This window comes from Dufourea novaeangliae, unplaced genomic scaffold, assembly GCF_001272555.1.
Source record: "Dufourea novaeangliae isolate 0120121106 unplaced genomic scaffold, ASM127255v1 scaffold74, whole genome shotgun sequence".
NCBI classification, from domain to species: Eukaryota; Metazoa; Arthropoda; class Insecta; order Hymenoptera; family Halictidae; genus Dufourea; species Dufourea novaeangliae.
In genome coordinates, this window is record NW_015373948.1 from 26,088 (window position 1) to 42,831 (window position 16,744).

The window sequence follows — 16,744 nt, forward strand, 5'->3', positions numbered from 1 at the left end:
GGGCGTCGGTGCTGCCGCCGGGGTGGTGGGGGGGGCGGGGGGGTGTCCCCCCCCCCTCCCGCCCCAGACGGCGCACACCGTTCATCCCTGTGGACCGGGGAATAGAATACGGTCACGGTATTCCCTGCCTGTCGTAAGAGGCGACTAAAAGGGACCGTTGGGATCGCGTGACTGTGGCACCCTCGGTCAGGTGGGGGTGGGGGGGGAGCTCTCCGCTTCCCCCACCTCAGAGAGGGCGCTCTGCCGTTTCTGGCGGAGCGGGCGCTGGGGAGGTACCGGTTGTGTTCGCAAGAGATCCCGGTGCCTCCCCGTATAGCGCCGAGCCCGGCCACCGTGAGTGGTTTAGTGGGTATTTCCCCTGGGCACATAGCCCTATTGGGGAAGAGTCCCACACTACCCCCGCCCACTCCTCCCACACGGAGGAGGGCGGGGGTGTGCGTAAACAGCATTCCCTCACGTTAATAAAAAAAAAAAAAAAAAATGTCCGAGCACCTTAGCAGAGGCCGGATGCGGACGTTTCGCTACAGGATGCAGGGAACTTTTATACCTGCAGACTGAGTTTCAACCATTTGAGGATCAACCAGCAACGCATATCGTAACAGGAATATTTGGAAATTCTTAATGTGCTCTATGTATTTAATTATACGCTTTGAAGTATTCTATCTGATACAAAATATGTACAAGGAAGCATAAAACATAATATACTTATTGTACATATTATACTTATGAATCTATATCTCGGAAACTATCTATCATATTCGGTTGATTCTTCTTTCTGTTTTAATCGAGAAGGATCAGCATTCTTGAATAAATTTCTTCGAGGTCGAAAAATCATTTTTGCAATATTAAAAATTATTAAAAAATTCTTATTGTGCACATTTTATCTCGAGGTTGCGATTTTTAAAATCCGAAATAAATACTACCATATTCGATGAAGTGTTTTCCATAAAATAAACCTATCGGTAGGGTGATGCGGTTCTATTAATGTGCTGGTTGAAACTCAGTCTGCAGGTATAAAAGTTTCCTGCGTCCAGTAGCGAAACGTCCGCTCCGGCCTCTGCTAAGGTGCTCGGACAAGGCTAAGGAGCGTCAACTCAACATGTGTCAGTGAAATTTCTTTTGCTGCTCCTTGAGGAAAACGTAGTTTCTGCTTTCTATCTCGAAGCAATGGGTATCCTGGCAGTAAATTAACGGAGCCCGCGCTTCGGTGAAACTGCTCGACGGTTCGTTTGTTGCACTTCTGCAAAGCACGTGTTTTCCTAGAACGCTGGTTTCTTTTCACCTAAATCTTGTTGCCGCGGTGAGGGTAAACTCACAATGTAACAATAAGAAACTACTTGGGGGTAGAGGAAGCTCTTTCGGAAAAATTCCGTCAGTCGGTTAGCAATCGGGCGACAGAGATGTTCAGATCACGGGAGTATTACGTCATGTTCTGGTGGTACGTACAAAATAACGGATATGCGGGTGCTGCTGTGCAAGTGTTTGGCTACGTAAAACATCTGAAAATTGAAAACAATCGGCCCTTTCCGGGGTCACGAATTTTCCTAACGTAGAAACAATACGTTGGATTAAAAATACATTAAGTGGTCGTGTAGTGAAGTGAATACGTAGTTGGTGGAATAAGCTGGACGCACTTGACGTTACAACCCTTAACTTCAGCTGGTGAGGTATACCTGCGATCACCTGCGAACTGGGCGATACTCTGCCATAAACCGTTTCGGCCGCCGATGAGCAGGATCGGTCCAGTGACCTACTAACACAGGTTTTCAATCTGCAGGTGAATTTCCGAAAGGGTGAAACTTATTCATTATCAGTAACATTGTTGCCCTATACTAAACTACGAATTTTTATGCCAATACCAAACTACGATCACTTCTCGTTCATTCTCTGTTACATTACCTTTTCGTTCACACGTTATTTGAAAAGGAAATTTACCAATTCGTAAAAAGGAATTTACAAAAAAGTATATGTGCATTCGTCTTTTTACGTTACACATAATTTGCCTGCATTTATGTTTCATTCATTAATCTCTTTATATAACAAACGACAGATGATAAAAAGTATGATTTTATTTGTTACGTCTTGTTTATATGCTATTATTATACGCGGTTTCCTGCATTGCATGGTGACCTACTTGTTCGGAGCTTCGTAGTACAAGCGTAGCGCGTAGCCACCGCTAGCGCGGGAACTCGGCTGGCAAACTCGCGCTCTGATTGGTCGCGGTTTTTCGTTAATATCTCGGTAACGAAGCCTCAGTTTACATTGTTGCTAAGGAAAAAGTTGTTCCAATTCACCCCCCGAGTGCCCCATTTCCGGGTCTGAGGACATTTTTGGGACACCCTGTATAAAATAAAATAAAATTGTAAAATTTTTTAAGCATTATATTTTATTGTTTACAGCTTATAATTAACCATTGTATGATACCGTTTAAAGCATTCTCCGACATGCAATCCCGGTTTTCTGTCGCAGGTTTCGCATATATACGAAGTTCTTTTCTACCACCTGGAACTTTTCGGTTAGAACAAACTGTACAATCCTTGTGTTTATGCTGGGGATGCAGTGTAATTATATGCAGTTTTCCATCTAGTCGCTGTTCCTTGTTGCTAGATGTTGGTCGTCCATGTTCCACGTTTTGCTGTTATACGAAAGTCCCCCACAAGATCAAGCAACAGTTTTTCTCTGAATTGTTTGTGAGAAATGTTTTTATTGGTATTAGGAGGAGATGCTTTGTATAAAATATAAGCATTGATAATAGATGCTTCCAAACCCCAGAAAAACAGTTTCCTCTACCATTTTATGGTTTTGCGAAGGAAGCAGTAGGTTGCAGTATATTGGTCGGCTAAATCGACGCCGCCCATGTTTTTATTATATTGTATTATAGTACTGGGCTTCAAAACTGGCTGCGTTCTATTATCCCCAACTCTTCTATTTCTAACAATTTGTGATCTTCACGTACCATACGTTGATAGCATAGACACGACACGTTTATCGCGCCATGCAAGCAACAATATTTCTTGTTTGCGATAAGCAATTGTTTCCCCAATCCTTAATTTCGGTGATTTCATCGAAAAAGGTATTCCTTTTCTATTCGTCATTGCCGTTCCCGTTATATGACATTGCAAATTAAATAATTTTTGCCGAAGTATGATTCTAGTATAGAGTCTATCGGTAAACATATGGTATCATGTAGCTTCGGGTATTGACTGCTGTAGATTATTATACAGATGTAAAACAATCCGGCTTGTGACTGGTAAATTGGGGTAAATTAGTGCGTCTGTCGTTTGTTTTCCAAGATATGGTAAAAATGTGTATACATATCCGGACGATGAGTCAGCTAATACGTATAGACGGAGTCCCCATTTGTTTGGTTTTTTGGGATTATACGTTTTAAATGAAATTCTTCCTTTGAATCCAACAATGGATTCATCTACAGAGATATTCTGTGCTGGTACCAAATAATATCTGAATTTTTTGTCCAAATAGTTAAGAAAATGGGCAACTTTATTCACAGAAATTCTTTCCTTATTGCCCGTTTGCGGCGTGCTTTCTAAATGCATTGCCCAAAATATCTGTTGAAATCGTTGGCGTTTAAAAATATTATTGTAAAATGGAATGTATGCGTGGAATTTTTTGCTCCAATAATCTTTGATGTCATGCAGAGGCATCAATCCCATGTTGATAATTACACCAAGAAATGCTCTTAATTCAGTAACAGTAACCTCACACCAATTATGCCATAATGAGTGCACAGAGACTTCACGGCCGCCAATTGTTTTTTGAGCATATAAATTTGTTTCTGCCGCTATTTTACTAACAAGCTCATCCGTAAAAAATAATGAAAAAAACTGCAGAGGTGTAATGCAATCACTCGGAACTTGCGACCCTTGTACCTTGTCTCCCGTAGAAAATTCGATGGAACTGGAATAAGTGTCGTTTTTAGTGACATTTTGCCAATCGCTGTTTTGGTCCGTTTCATCATTACTTTCAGATGTATCATCAATTCTGTTTATACGTCTGCTTCATCTGAATGTAAACAAGTCCTCTGACTCTTCACTACTTTCCATTTCAGATGCATACACTCTTTGAAATTGTTCTTCTATGTCGTCCAAACAATCACTATCATCACTTTCAAATTCATTATCACGCACTGTTGTACGTCGACTCTGTCGTTTAGCCATATTCTTTACAAAAAAAATTATTTTATAGAAATGTAGGATTTGAAAACACTTTCTAGTTGTGCCAGGACTTTGAACTGTACGCCACGGTGGGTTTGAGAAAACTAAAACTAAGCCCTTAAGTTCAAGATACATGGCCTATTTCAGATTTGCTACACTGTAGCTCTTATCTTATCTCATTTAGACTAAGATTAAGATATAGCCGGGTGAAACTTGATACAGGACGCGCCAGAACACAAAGCGATGTCGAGCCACACTCGACATAGGACGTGCCAGAACGAAATGCGATGTCGAGCTACACTCAACATAGGACGTGCCAGAACGAAATGCGATGTCGAGTCACACTCGACATAGGACCGCAAAGGGTTAATGTTGAACACCCATTTACTTCTTATAACCTTCTTCTCACGTGGGCGTGCTACAACATCCCATACTTGATGCTTTTTAATTGAGTTAATTTCTTCTTGCATCGCTTGCTTCCAATTTTTCCAGCTTCCTGATTCTTTTGCCTCCTGCACGTTTTTTGGAATTTCTTCATCTATTATTAACATTGTCTGCTGTCTTTCTTTTATTCTCTCAGATCTTCTTAATTCTTCTACTTCTATCCTGTTTTCTTCTCTTTCATTCTGTCTCCGCATTAACATAACCTCTTTGTCGTGCCTTTCGATCACCCTATTCTTCTACTTTGTATCAGTTGTTGATCTTCCCTTTGCTCCTATTCATTTTCATTATCTTGTACTTCATCTTCATTGTTGAACTCTTGCGTATCTGCATCATCGTATATACTATCTTCCCCTTCACTCGTCTCTTCTTTTCTCTCTTCATTTATTTCTATTTCTCTATCTTTCGTTTCATCTTCTAATCCTATAATCACCAGGTCATTATAGTTTTCATCTTCTTCTGTCCTTTTCCATTTTAGTAGTTCCACTCCATTCTTGCTTTCATCGAACTTTACATCACAGTCGCTCCGTACTGTTCCAGTTTCAGGTATACAGGGTGTTCGACAACTAGTGGGAAAAAATTTAAGGGGTGATTCTTTGAGGAAAAATAAGACGAAAATCAAGAATAACGAAATTGCGAAAAATGCTTCGTTTGTTAGTTATAAGCGTTTAAAAATTGACCGAAATCATGGCAATCCGCGCGCACGGAGTGTCAGCGGATCACGGCTCAACAGGGGCGTACAGTCACTTTAAAGACTCAACGACGTGCAGGAACAGTCGGTAGAACAGCTGTTTACTTACCTCGTAGAAGATGTCGATAACTCGTGCCCGCGGTATTTGAGTCGAATCCGTTTGTATCGCATTAACTCTGATTACTCGATAAAATTCGCAAGAAATGTAAATATCTTCTTACGAATATTATCGAGTAGAGAGGGTTAATGCCCCCTCTAGTTGTCACGTATCACAATTGTCCTGTCCACGAGTATCCATGAAATTAATCCGCACACGCACGTACACCACAGAAGTCCGCGAAAAATGTCCACACACACTGAGCCATTGTCCCGTCCGCGAAAAATGTCCATACACACTGCGCGATTGTCCCGACCGCGAAAAATGTTCACACACTGCGCGATTAAGTAGACCCGCGAGCTGTTCCTCCGTTGGGTTTAACACTCTATAGGTTACACAAAACTAACACTCAAAATAATTAATTTAAAACTATTTAACACTAACTTTTATACTAATTTTTAACACGATATAATTAATAAAACCTACAATATTTAATAATACCTGCAATAATGAATAAAACCTACAATATTTATTAAAACCTGCAATAATGAATAAAATCTACAATATTTAATAAAACTTGCAATAATTAATCAAATCTACAATACTTAATAAAACCTACAATAATTAATAAGACTTACAATAATTAATTTGCACTATTTATAACGACGACATACGCGACACTACTAAATAATCACTACGTAATCGCTAAATAAACTAAAACTTAGTTTTCCGAAGATGAACTCTATTTGCTCGTAGAATGCAAAGGGCACCGTTCGGAAAGGACGACTGATATTGTTGAACTGATCCTCCCTCGTTAGGATCGATGTGGCGTAATAGGTCGATCCCCACTCTTTCATGGTCAATACTTTTTGGGAAGGAAAAACTGCATGGGAAAGTGTCTTGGAGGTCGCGTTTCTTTTCGTATATTCTTAGAGCAACATCTGTATTTTTTTCTCATACACCACTCGGGGCCTCGAGGCTACTTGGCCACGATGCCGAGGGAGCGCGCGTCTGGACATTATAAAACTGCCTCTTGTCTTCTGCAGGACGACCACCCGCCGATTTCCTGTAACGTCTTACTGCCATCGACGAAGACCTTGCCTATTGTGTTTTCGGCCGTCCCTCTAGACATTAACTTGTAAAAAGAACTTTCAACCTCGAATTCCAATTCCATGTTAGAAATGGTTCATATTACACCGAATGTATGTGTTTAACAATTTTATTTATTTTAGTTTCTTAGTTTCTTCATGCATCGTAATGAAGGTGCGGCAAATTTCATCTTAGTTTCATTCTAATATCATTATACGTTTTCTATGATCCATGTTAATTGCATATTTTTTTTTGCGGATACAAGAACTTCAAACACTTGGAGCAAGATCGAAGTGGTACTAAAATGTGCAATGCACATAAAGCATACAGTAAGTCAATTTTCAATATTTCAGGAATAAAGATATTATCCTATCGAGCGAAGCTTCGAACGATAAGGAATTAACGCATGCACTCGTTTAAAAACATCGTTAGACGGAGGACAAGCTCGTCCACACAGTCACCCCCTAAATGTAAAGTCATTCAGGTATGAATGACACCAGCCGCTTAAGGTCAACCGACGAAGGCGGCTTGCTACCTGAAACGGAGCGCGCCGCTGTTTATGCCTGAAATATTGAATATGGACTTACTGTATGTTTTATGTCCATTGCACATTTTATTACCACTTCGATCTTACTCCAAGTGTTTGAGGTTCTAGTATCCGCAAAAATATGCAATTAACATGGATCATAGAAAACGTATAATGATATTAGAATGAAACTAAGATGAAATTTGCCGCACCTTCATTACGATGCATGAAGAAACTAAGAAACTAAAATAAATAAAATTGTTAAACACATACATTCGGTGTAATATGAACCATTTCTAACATGGAATTGGAATTCGAGGTTGAAAGTTCTTTTTACAAGTTAATGTCTAGAGGGACGGCCGAAAACACAATAGGCAAGGTCTTCGTCGATGGCAGTAAGACGTTACAGGAAATCCGCGGGTGGTCGTCCTGCAGAAGACAAGAGGCAGTTTTATAATGTCCAGACGCGCGCTCCCTCGGCATCGTGGCCAAGTAGCCTCGAGGCCCCGAGTGGTGTATGAGAAAAAAATACAGATGTTGCTCTAAGAATATACGAAAAGAAACGCGACCTCCAAGACACTTTCCCATGCAGTTTTTCCTTCCCAAAAAGTATTGACCATGAAAGAGTGGGGATCGACCTATTACGCCACATCGATCCTAACGAGGGAGGATCAGTTCAACAATATCAGTCGTCCTTTCCGAACGGTGCCCTTTGCATTCTACGAGCAAATAGAGTTCATCTTCGGAAAACTAAGTTTTAGTTTATTTAGCGATTACGTAGTGATTATTTAGTAGTGTCGCGTATGTCGTCGTTATAAATAGTGCAAATTAATTATTGTAAGTTTTATTAATTATTGTAGGTTTTATTAAGTATTGTAGATTTTATTAATTATTGCAAGTTTTATTAAATATTGTAGATTTTATTCATTATTGCAGGTTTTATTAAATATTGTAGGTTTTATTCATTATTGCAGGTTTTATTAAATATTGTAGGTTTTATTAATTATATCGTGTTAAAAATTAGTATAAAAGTTAGTGTTAAATAGTTTTAAATTAATTATTTTGAGTGTTAGTTTTGTGTAACCTATAGAGTGTTAAACCCAACGGAGGAACAGATCGCGGGTCTACTTAATCGCGCAGTGTGTGAACATTTTTCGCGGTCGGGACAATCGCGCAGTGTGTATGGACATTTTTCGCGGACGGGACAATGGCTCAGTGTGTGTGGACACTTTTCGCGGACTTCTGTGGTGTACGTGCGTGTGCGGATTAATTTCATGGATACTCGTGGACAGGACAATTGTGATACGTGACAACTAGAGGGGACATTAACCCTCTCTACTCGATAATATTCGTAAGAAGATATTTACATTTCTTGCGAATTTTATCGAGTAATCAGAGTTAATGCGATACAAACGGATTCGAGTCAAATACCGCGGGCACAAGTTATCGACATCTTCTACGAGGTAAGTAAACAGCTGTTCTACCGACTGTTCCTGCACGTCGTTGAGTCTTTAAATTGACTGTACGCCCCTGTTGAGCCGTGATCCGCTGACACTCCGTGCGCGCAGATTGCCATGATTTCGGTCAATTTTTAAACGCTTATAACTAACAAACGAAGCTTTTTTCGCAATTTCGTTATTCTTGATTTTCGTCTTATTTTGCCTCAAAGAATCACCCTTTAAATTTTTTCCTACTAGTTGTCGAACACCCTGTCTACACCCTATAAGTATTATTATCTGCATAACCTAAAAATATTCCTTTCAGTGTTTTTGGTTCGAATTTATTTCTTAATCTTTCCTTGTTTAATATGTACGCAATACAACCAAATCTCTTCATATACTTTATGTTTGGTCTCCTTCTATACCATAACTCATACAGTGTTTTTCCATACGCACTAGATTTAATCCTATTCTTAATATGTGCAGATGAATACATAGCCTCCGCCCAAAAGTTCATAGACAATTGCGAGTCTGCCATCAGAGATCTTGTTATTTCAACTAATGATCTTTTACCTCTTTCTGCTACTCCATTGCATTGTAGTGTTCGAGCCGGACTCAACTCATGTTTAATTCCTTTATTCTCCAACCAACCTCTTAAGTTATTTCCTATAAACTCTCCTCCGTTATCTGATCGGATTGACTTTAATCTCTTTCCTGTTTGATTTTCCTTCAAAACTATTAATTTCTTTAATTCATTTGCAGCTTCTCCTTTTTCTTTTAATAATATAACAACAAACTTTCTAGCGTAATCATCAATTATGGTAAAAACATACCTTCTACCCCCTTTAGAAGTTGGATGCACGGGCCCAATTAAGACTAAGTGCCACAATTCCATGATTTCTTTACTCTTTCTCCTCTCGAGCCTTGGGTGTATTTTCCTACACGCTTTCCCTTCGACGCAACCTTTATACTGTATGTTCATCCTGTTCTCTTCCTTCATGCCAATCACCAACTCTTCTTTCTTCATTTCTTCGATGATCCTTTTGTTCACGTGGCCCAATCTTTTGTGCCATATATTATCTTCAAGTGTCGCAGTAACAACTTTACTATTTGTCCCTATTGACTCTACATAGTATGCATTACCCTTACGCACTGCTTCCATTTGTATTTTTCCAGGTTCTTTATATACTTTAGCACCATATTCATCAAATGTAACCTTATACCCATAGTCTGTAAATTTGGCTACCGACAATACGTTAGTATTCAGGTCAGGCACACATAACACGTTTTTCAGTCTTACTCTATTTTCTATATCTTCTTGTCTCAGAAGAACTTCTCGGATTCCATTGGAAACTAACTTTCTTCCTCCTTTGTCTGCTAACATTCTTTCTCTTTCTTCACTACACAACTTATCAAACATTTCAGGGTTCCATACCATGTGATTCGTAGAGCCTGAGTCTACTAGCCATGTTATATTTTTACTTTCCACACCTTCGCTGCACTCTTTTCTAACTCTTGCTATCTTATTCATGTGTATTCGTTCAGTCATGGTCATCACGGCTTCATCTGTAGTCCTCATCATTGTTTCGCCTCTGCCATGACTTTGTCCATTCTCTTTCCAATGGTTCCTCTTCTGAAATCGTCCTCGCTATCCTCTTCCTCTGGAGGGTTTCGCACCCTTCATTTCCTTGCATTCTGCTGCAATGTGCCCTGTTCCTTGGCAATTAAAGCATTTTAATTTTCCATAGCACTCACCTGATGTATGGCCCCTCTTTCCACAGTTGTAACATAGTATCTTGCTCTTTGTTTTTTCCTTCATTTTTCTCACACTTTCAGAATCTCTCAACATTCTATCTTCTTTACGCTTATCTTTTCTAATTTCTTCCAGTTTTAGTGCATATCTGATGTCATTAATATTTATGTCTCGCTGATTTTCCAGTATTCTAACGTTTTGTTCAAATTCTCCTCTTAGGCCTCTCATGATGTATATCTTCAATTCATATGTTTCCATAGCCTTTCCTAATTGAGCACACTGGTTTCTTAATGATTCGGCTCTGTTTATAAATTCGTCCATGGTTTCTTCTTTCGTCATACGTAAATTTGTTAATTCGCTTAGTGTTCGCGCCTTCACTTGTTCTGTTTCTGCCGCCATATTACACTTTATCTTGTTCCATAATCTATCTGCAATTTTTTCGTCACAGTATTTTAATACCTGCGCTTTCGTCATTGTATTAATCATTGTAGTCCTTGCAGCGTGATTATTGTCATCCCATTCGTCCCATACTTTATATTTCTCATCGTATCCTTCTTCTTCCGCCTGTGGTTGTTCGGGCGGTTTTACACCTATTACCTTTTTCCATCACTTTTTCGCTCTTAATATTCCTTCTATTTTTTCCTTCCAGAGGAAATAATTAGTGTCGTTTAGCGGCTCAACAGTCGTCAGATTCCAGCCCTCTGCCATTCTAACCTCTATTTTTGCACGTGCCACGTGTTTCTCTCGACACCACTTTCTTTCATTTTTTCACTATTCTTTACAACCACGTTCTGCTACCATTTGTGGGGGCAGGAATGGGAATTTTAACCACACTTTCATATTATATAGAACGTATTTATTGTATACAGTGGTACCTCGACATACGAGTTTAATTCGTTCCGTAACCTTGTTCGTATGTCAAATTGCTCGTATCTCAAAGCAATTTTCCCCATTGAAATTAATTGAAATGCCATTAATCCGTTCCAGCTCCCAAAACACCACCTCAGTTGTTTTTGTTTTTGAATAAGAAAAATGTATTTACAAGAAGAAACATTTATTTATAAATAACAAATACATATTCTATAAAAACATAATAAAAGAAAAAGTGAAGTGCTTACGGAAGCGCTTAATTTTCATCACTGTTCTTCGCTTTTTTCGTCACGCTTGGCTCATTTTCACCTGCAGATCGTTTAAAAAATCTGTCCAAGGAGGTTTGTTTCTTCCTCCCTTTCAGGATATTGCGGAAATGAGTTAGGCAAGTTTCGTTGAACAACTCCGATGCACGACCAGTTGCAACTTTTTCGGGGTGATTTTTATCCACGAACTCTACAACTTTCTCCCACATTCCCAAGATCTCCTTTATATCTCTTGTAGAGATAACCTCCTCCATCTCTGGCTCCTCTTCAAAACTCATTTTTCGTTGAACCACCGTATGCTGCTGCGAATGTAGATCGTGTAACTCCTCGGTTGTCAGCTCCTGAGACTGTTCCTCGACTAGTTCGTTCACATCTCTCTCATCCACCTCCAGACCCATGGATTTTCCCAGAGAAACAATCTCCTCTACCACTGACACTTCGGGTTCCAATCCTTCGAAGGCCCTTTCAGCTACAGCCTCAGGCCACAGCTTCTTCCATGCAGAGGTTAAGGTCCTCGTTGTAACACCCAGCCAGGCCTGATCAATAATTCTTAGGCATATCACGATGTTAAAGTGGTCCTTCCAGAACTCTCGAAGGGTAAGGTTTGTGTTCTCCGTCACCTCAAAGCAGCGCCGAAAAATGTGCTTGGTGTACAACTTCTTAAAATTAGAAATCACCTGCTGATCCATGGGCTGCAGGATAGGAGTGGTGGTGGGTGGTAGGTAGAGAACATTTATAAACTTGAACTCTTCGAGTAAATCATCTTCGAGATTTGGTGGGTCAGCAGGGGCATTGTCGAGGACGAGAAGGGCTTGCATGGGTAGGTTGTTTTCCTGTAGTTATTTTTTAACAGAAGGGCCAAACACCAGGTTTATCCACTCCACAAAGAATTTCCTGGTGACCCACGCCTTCGGATTTGCCCTCCACATAACTTGCAGTTTTTCTTTTAAAATCTTATGTGACTTAAATGCTCTGGGATTATCCGAATGGTATAATAGCAGAGGCTTGATTTTGCAGTCGCCACTCGCATTGGCGCAAAGTGCTAGAGTTAATCTATCCTTCATGGGTTTGTGACCTGGCATCGTCTTCTCCTCTGCCGTTATGTAAGTTCTATTCGGCATCCTTTTCCAGAAAAGCCCTGTCTCGTCACAGTTGAACACTTGCTGGGGGATGTATCCTTTGGCTTCTATCAGTTCGGAAAACGTTTTGATGTAAACCTCAGCTGCCTTCACATCCGAACTTGCTGCCTCACCATGCCTGACGACGGAGTGAATGCCGGTCCTTTTCCTAAAGTTGTCAAACCAGCCCCGACTGGCTTTAAACGAGTCTTCCGATTCCTTGTTTGTGGAAGTGTGTGGGATCTGCTTCAGCAAATCACCGTAAATCGCTCGTGCCTTCTCACATATGATGCTTTGTGTTAAGGTTCCTCCTTGAAGCTGCTTCTCTGTCACCCACACCATCAGTAGTTTCTCCATCTTTTCATGGAGAGAGGTCCGGAGCTTAGAAATTATTGTAACGCCCTTAGCTGGCGTTACACCATTTATCAACTCCTTCTGTTTAAGCATAGTACATATCATTGATGTGCTACGCCCGTACATCCTCGCCAAGTCAATTACTCGCACACCTTGCTCATGTTTTTCTATGATTTCACGCTTTAATTCAATAGACATCATCTTCTTCTTCGGACCCATGGTTATAAAAATAAATGTGATAATGTTTTGTAAATGTACAAAAAGCAAAAAACGCGAACCCAACTTATCAAAAATGCTTCGAAAACGAGGGAAACAAGCACACAGACTGAGGTCTAGTCTGAGGCAGTGATGCCAGAATCGTGGGATTTTCTCGCGAGCGCTTACCCTCTCCATGCCTCCCGTGGGTATTCTCCACAATCATATTCTATCCTGTTACAAAGTGAAATTACAAAATAATTGAAAATAAAAAGTAAAACTGCCGCATTGGGACTCGATGAGGGTCTCCGGACTGTTGCTGACGTCCTTAGGTTGCCCGATATCGCGTCGAAACGTGAATTTTTACCGCAGTGAGAATTGAGATTCGACGAGGGTCTCCAACGCCTCCCCATTGTTTACGTTGCCGAATGACGTACCGAATGTTGGCGGAAAGACCCGAACGCAGGCGCACACGGACAGAGGTAGAAAATGCTTGTGTTGGTAGTCGCCGAGTAGGACGTGGTGGGGCAGAGCTCACGGACAGGATAGAATATGATTGTGTAGAATACTCACGGGAGGCATGGAGAGGGTAAGCGCTCGCGAGAAAATTCCACGATTCTGGCATCACTGGTCTGAGGTGGGAGAAACTGTTAACGCAGCGGTGTAGTGTGCGATTCCTCGTATCTCAAATCTTGCTCTCATCTCAAAGCAAAATATCGCTCGCTCGGCGGCTCGTATCTCAAAACACTCGTATATTAGGGCACTCGTATATCGAGGTACCACTGTATATTCTGTTGAATAAAGGATTATGTTTGTTCGCACGTTGTTCTCTCTTCTCTCATACGCAATACACACCCTGCTTCTCCATCCCACACAGATGTCCCCCCCTTCACTCGCTCACTAAAATCAACTACATTACACACAAAATGGGTAATAAACGATGTATACTGTTAGAGTTAGTGGTTCAGGATAATCAGCCGGGATCAGAAACAGTCTTATTCAGTCAAACACAGACTTATAATTAATATTGCACAAGTTTATTATGGGGTCTCCCTAGTGTGACGCACTAGAAATAAGGCAATCTTTGAGAATTTTTTAAAAGAAAAATACTTCGTGTTACAGTTCCAAGTTTTGAGCATTTATTCATTGACATTTGAAGAATGTATTTAAATTTTTGTAAGCAATAATAATTATTATATTTATAGTTATCGTGGTTATAAAACGACCTCGAAAAAAAAACACGTGTTGCTGGCGAACATGATTGCCGCTGTTGTAGCCATCTGAAACAGAAAAGGCAAGAAGATTCTTAATCTGTATGAGTGTGGCTATAGCCGGAACTAGAACAAAAGAAAATCGACAAAAAATACAAAAATGGCAAAACTTTTAAAAAAAATGTCACTTTTCGGCAAAAAATTTGTTAACTTTTTCAGCCGCAAAATTCGAATTTTGCGAATAAGGACTTTATTCTAGTTCCCGCTATAACAGGACATGTACTGAATATATATGTTAAGCCTCAAGTCATTTGGTTCAGTAGTTTTTGAGATATCATGTTCGCCAGGTCGAAAAAAGTCGTTTCGAGAAAAACGCGTTTAAAAGTTCAGATACTGTTTAACAGGTAATAAATTATACTTACGATTAATCACCTATGCCAGGTGCATACAGGACACCTTCCTCTTCCTCATAAAATTCCTGTATTGCTGCATTTGCCTTCCTCCTAGCAATTCGAGCCTCTTTTGTCGCCTCGAGGTGCCTTTTTTCACAGAGTAAAATTCGCCTGGAGTCTTGCGTATCCGCAAAACTTTTGGCTGCTAGTCCAATCACTATGCCCATCGTGTTGAGTATTTTTAAAATTGACAGATAGCCATCATTATATATTGCAGTGGCTAAATAAGATGCTATCTCAACCGTTTTTGCCCCAGAATATATATGTTTGGGAGCAAAGTGCCAAAGTAGGCCGTTAAAACTCTCATTATTCTGTGTGTTTCCACCTAAACATCGTTCTAATAAATTGTCTTGAGATAAATCAGTATAAATGGGTTTGATAACTTGCTGTACAAGATCACGTCTTCACTTTCCAGTAATTTTTTACCAGATGTGCTGGCGAAACTTACGCCCTGCTCTGCAGTGTAACGATTTCCGCCAAATTTTCTTTTCCTGGTTCTATTTCCAGTGGCTTTTAAATGTTGCTTGTCACTTTTCTTAGCCATTTTCTGTCCCTTCGGTCACTTCTGTTCTGCCCGAAGGTCTACGACGAACTGAATCATTCACAGAAGGGGATGATTGAGGTAGCCGGGTTGTAGAAAACTCTGGGAGTAACGATTTTACATTACAAAAGAATCGGCCTTCGCTGCAAGCGTCGAGCGCTCCGACTGTATACCTGCGCGCCCGGTCGCGCCACTACATTTCATAGCTCATAGCGTTGCCAATTTTTCAAATTCAGCCGTAATGCTTTAGGAATATGTTCTTAAGTTATTGAACTTTAAGAAAAAGCAAAAAAAAAATCGATTTTTTTGACCCGTCACACTAGGGAGACCCCTTAATAAAGACACACGTGTTTTTATTAGATACAGAGAAGAAGTGTTTTGTCATAGAAAGTACACAAAGGGATAGAATAGAAAGAGGGTGCGCAGACTGTTGAGTGTACGCGGTGAATTTAAAATGTAGAATTTATTTCTAATACCCCCTCTCAACGTGGATACTCATCAATTGCATTCAGTCCTAAGCCGCGCATTAATTTTGCGTGACTGACATTGCAGAGGCTCTTAGTTAACATGTCTGCTAGCATGTCTTGCGTTGGTATGTATTGAACATCGATTCCCTCTCCTTGATATATCTCGCGGATATAATGATACCGGATGTCGATGTGTTTCGTTCTTGAGTGGTATACAGCAGTGCTCCCCAACCTTTTTCTCGCCGCGGACCGGTCAACGTTTGATAATTTTACCGCGATCCGCTGAGGGGGGGACGTTGATTGTTTATATTTTAGATTGTTTTGATTTAATAATTTTAATTTAATTGAAAGTGATATAACATTTTAACTCATTAGAACGCTAAATCAATGAGACCCATGAGCTTGTTTCTTTGCAACGAGACGGTTCCATCTGGGGCTAATAGGAGACAATGACACCCGAAGTGTGTTGCTTATGTCCAGTTTATTCCGTTGTTTTGTTTTGGTTGCTGTCACTGCAGAAAATCCCGCTTCACACAGATAGGTTATCGGAAATAGCAATAGGGATTTAAGTGCTGTGGTGGCAATCTCAGGATATTCCGCCATGACTTTAATCCAGAACACCGGTAGAGTTGTTGTCTCGAACGTAGTTTTAAGGCCGCCGTCATTTGCAATCTCCAGCAGTTGATCTTCTTCTTGCACAGACATGCTAGATTCGTCTGATTTGTTGACGAATGTGTCGCGGATCCATTCTTTACCAGTTCGTGGGTCTTTTGTGGTTGGGAAGTAGCGCTCGAACTCTTTTAAAAGCAAAGACAGGTGATCGTGCACCAACTGGGAGAATGAATGTTCAGGCTCAGTCTCGCCTAAAATCCTCGCTAATCTCTGAAACATGTCTAAAATGCCTCTGTTCATGCGCCGTCCCCACAACTCCAGTTTGGCTATAAATGCAGCTACTTTGTCTGCCAACTTGAAAACAGTTGTCATTTCCCCTGAAGGCACAGATTGAGTTCATTGAGCAGGCTGAATATGTCACACAGGTAAGCCAGTTTTGCGACCCAT

General features: G+C 40.4%; 2 protein-coding genes across 2 annotated transcripts; both read right to left on the bottom strand.

Moving 5' to 3' along the window:
- Nucleotides 1–11,337: 11,337 nt before the first annotated feature.
- LOC107186116 (tigger transposable element-derived protein 1-like) lies at nt 11,338–12,165 on the bottom strand. The gene has a single exon (XM_015573925.1). It carries the CDS (start codon nt 12,163–12,165, stop codon nt 11,338–11,340), a length of 828 nt encoding a protein of 275 aa, XP_015429411.1.
- Nucleotides 12,166–12,186: 21 nt separating this feature from the next.
- On the bottom strand, nt 12,187–13,038 carry LOC107186117 (tigger transposable element-derived protein 1-like). The gene has a single exon (XM_015573926.1). The coding sequence runs from the start codon at nt 13,036–13,038 to the stop codon at nt 12,187–12,189; it is 852 nt and encodes a 283-aa protein (XP_015429412.1).
- Nucleotides 13,039–16,744: the final 3,706 nt, after the last annotated feature.

What these genes read in the sequence shown, in the direction of transcription:
- LOC107186116 (XM_015573925.1), bottom strand. Translation starts at nt 12,165, where the DNA reads ATGCAAGCCCTTCTCGTCCTCGACAATGCCCCTGCTGACCCACCAAAT.
- LOC107186117 (XM_015573926.1), bottom strand. Translation starts at nt 13,038, where the DNA reads ATGGGTCCGAAGAAGAAGATGATGTCTATTGAATTAAAGCGTGAAATC.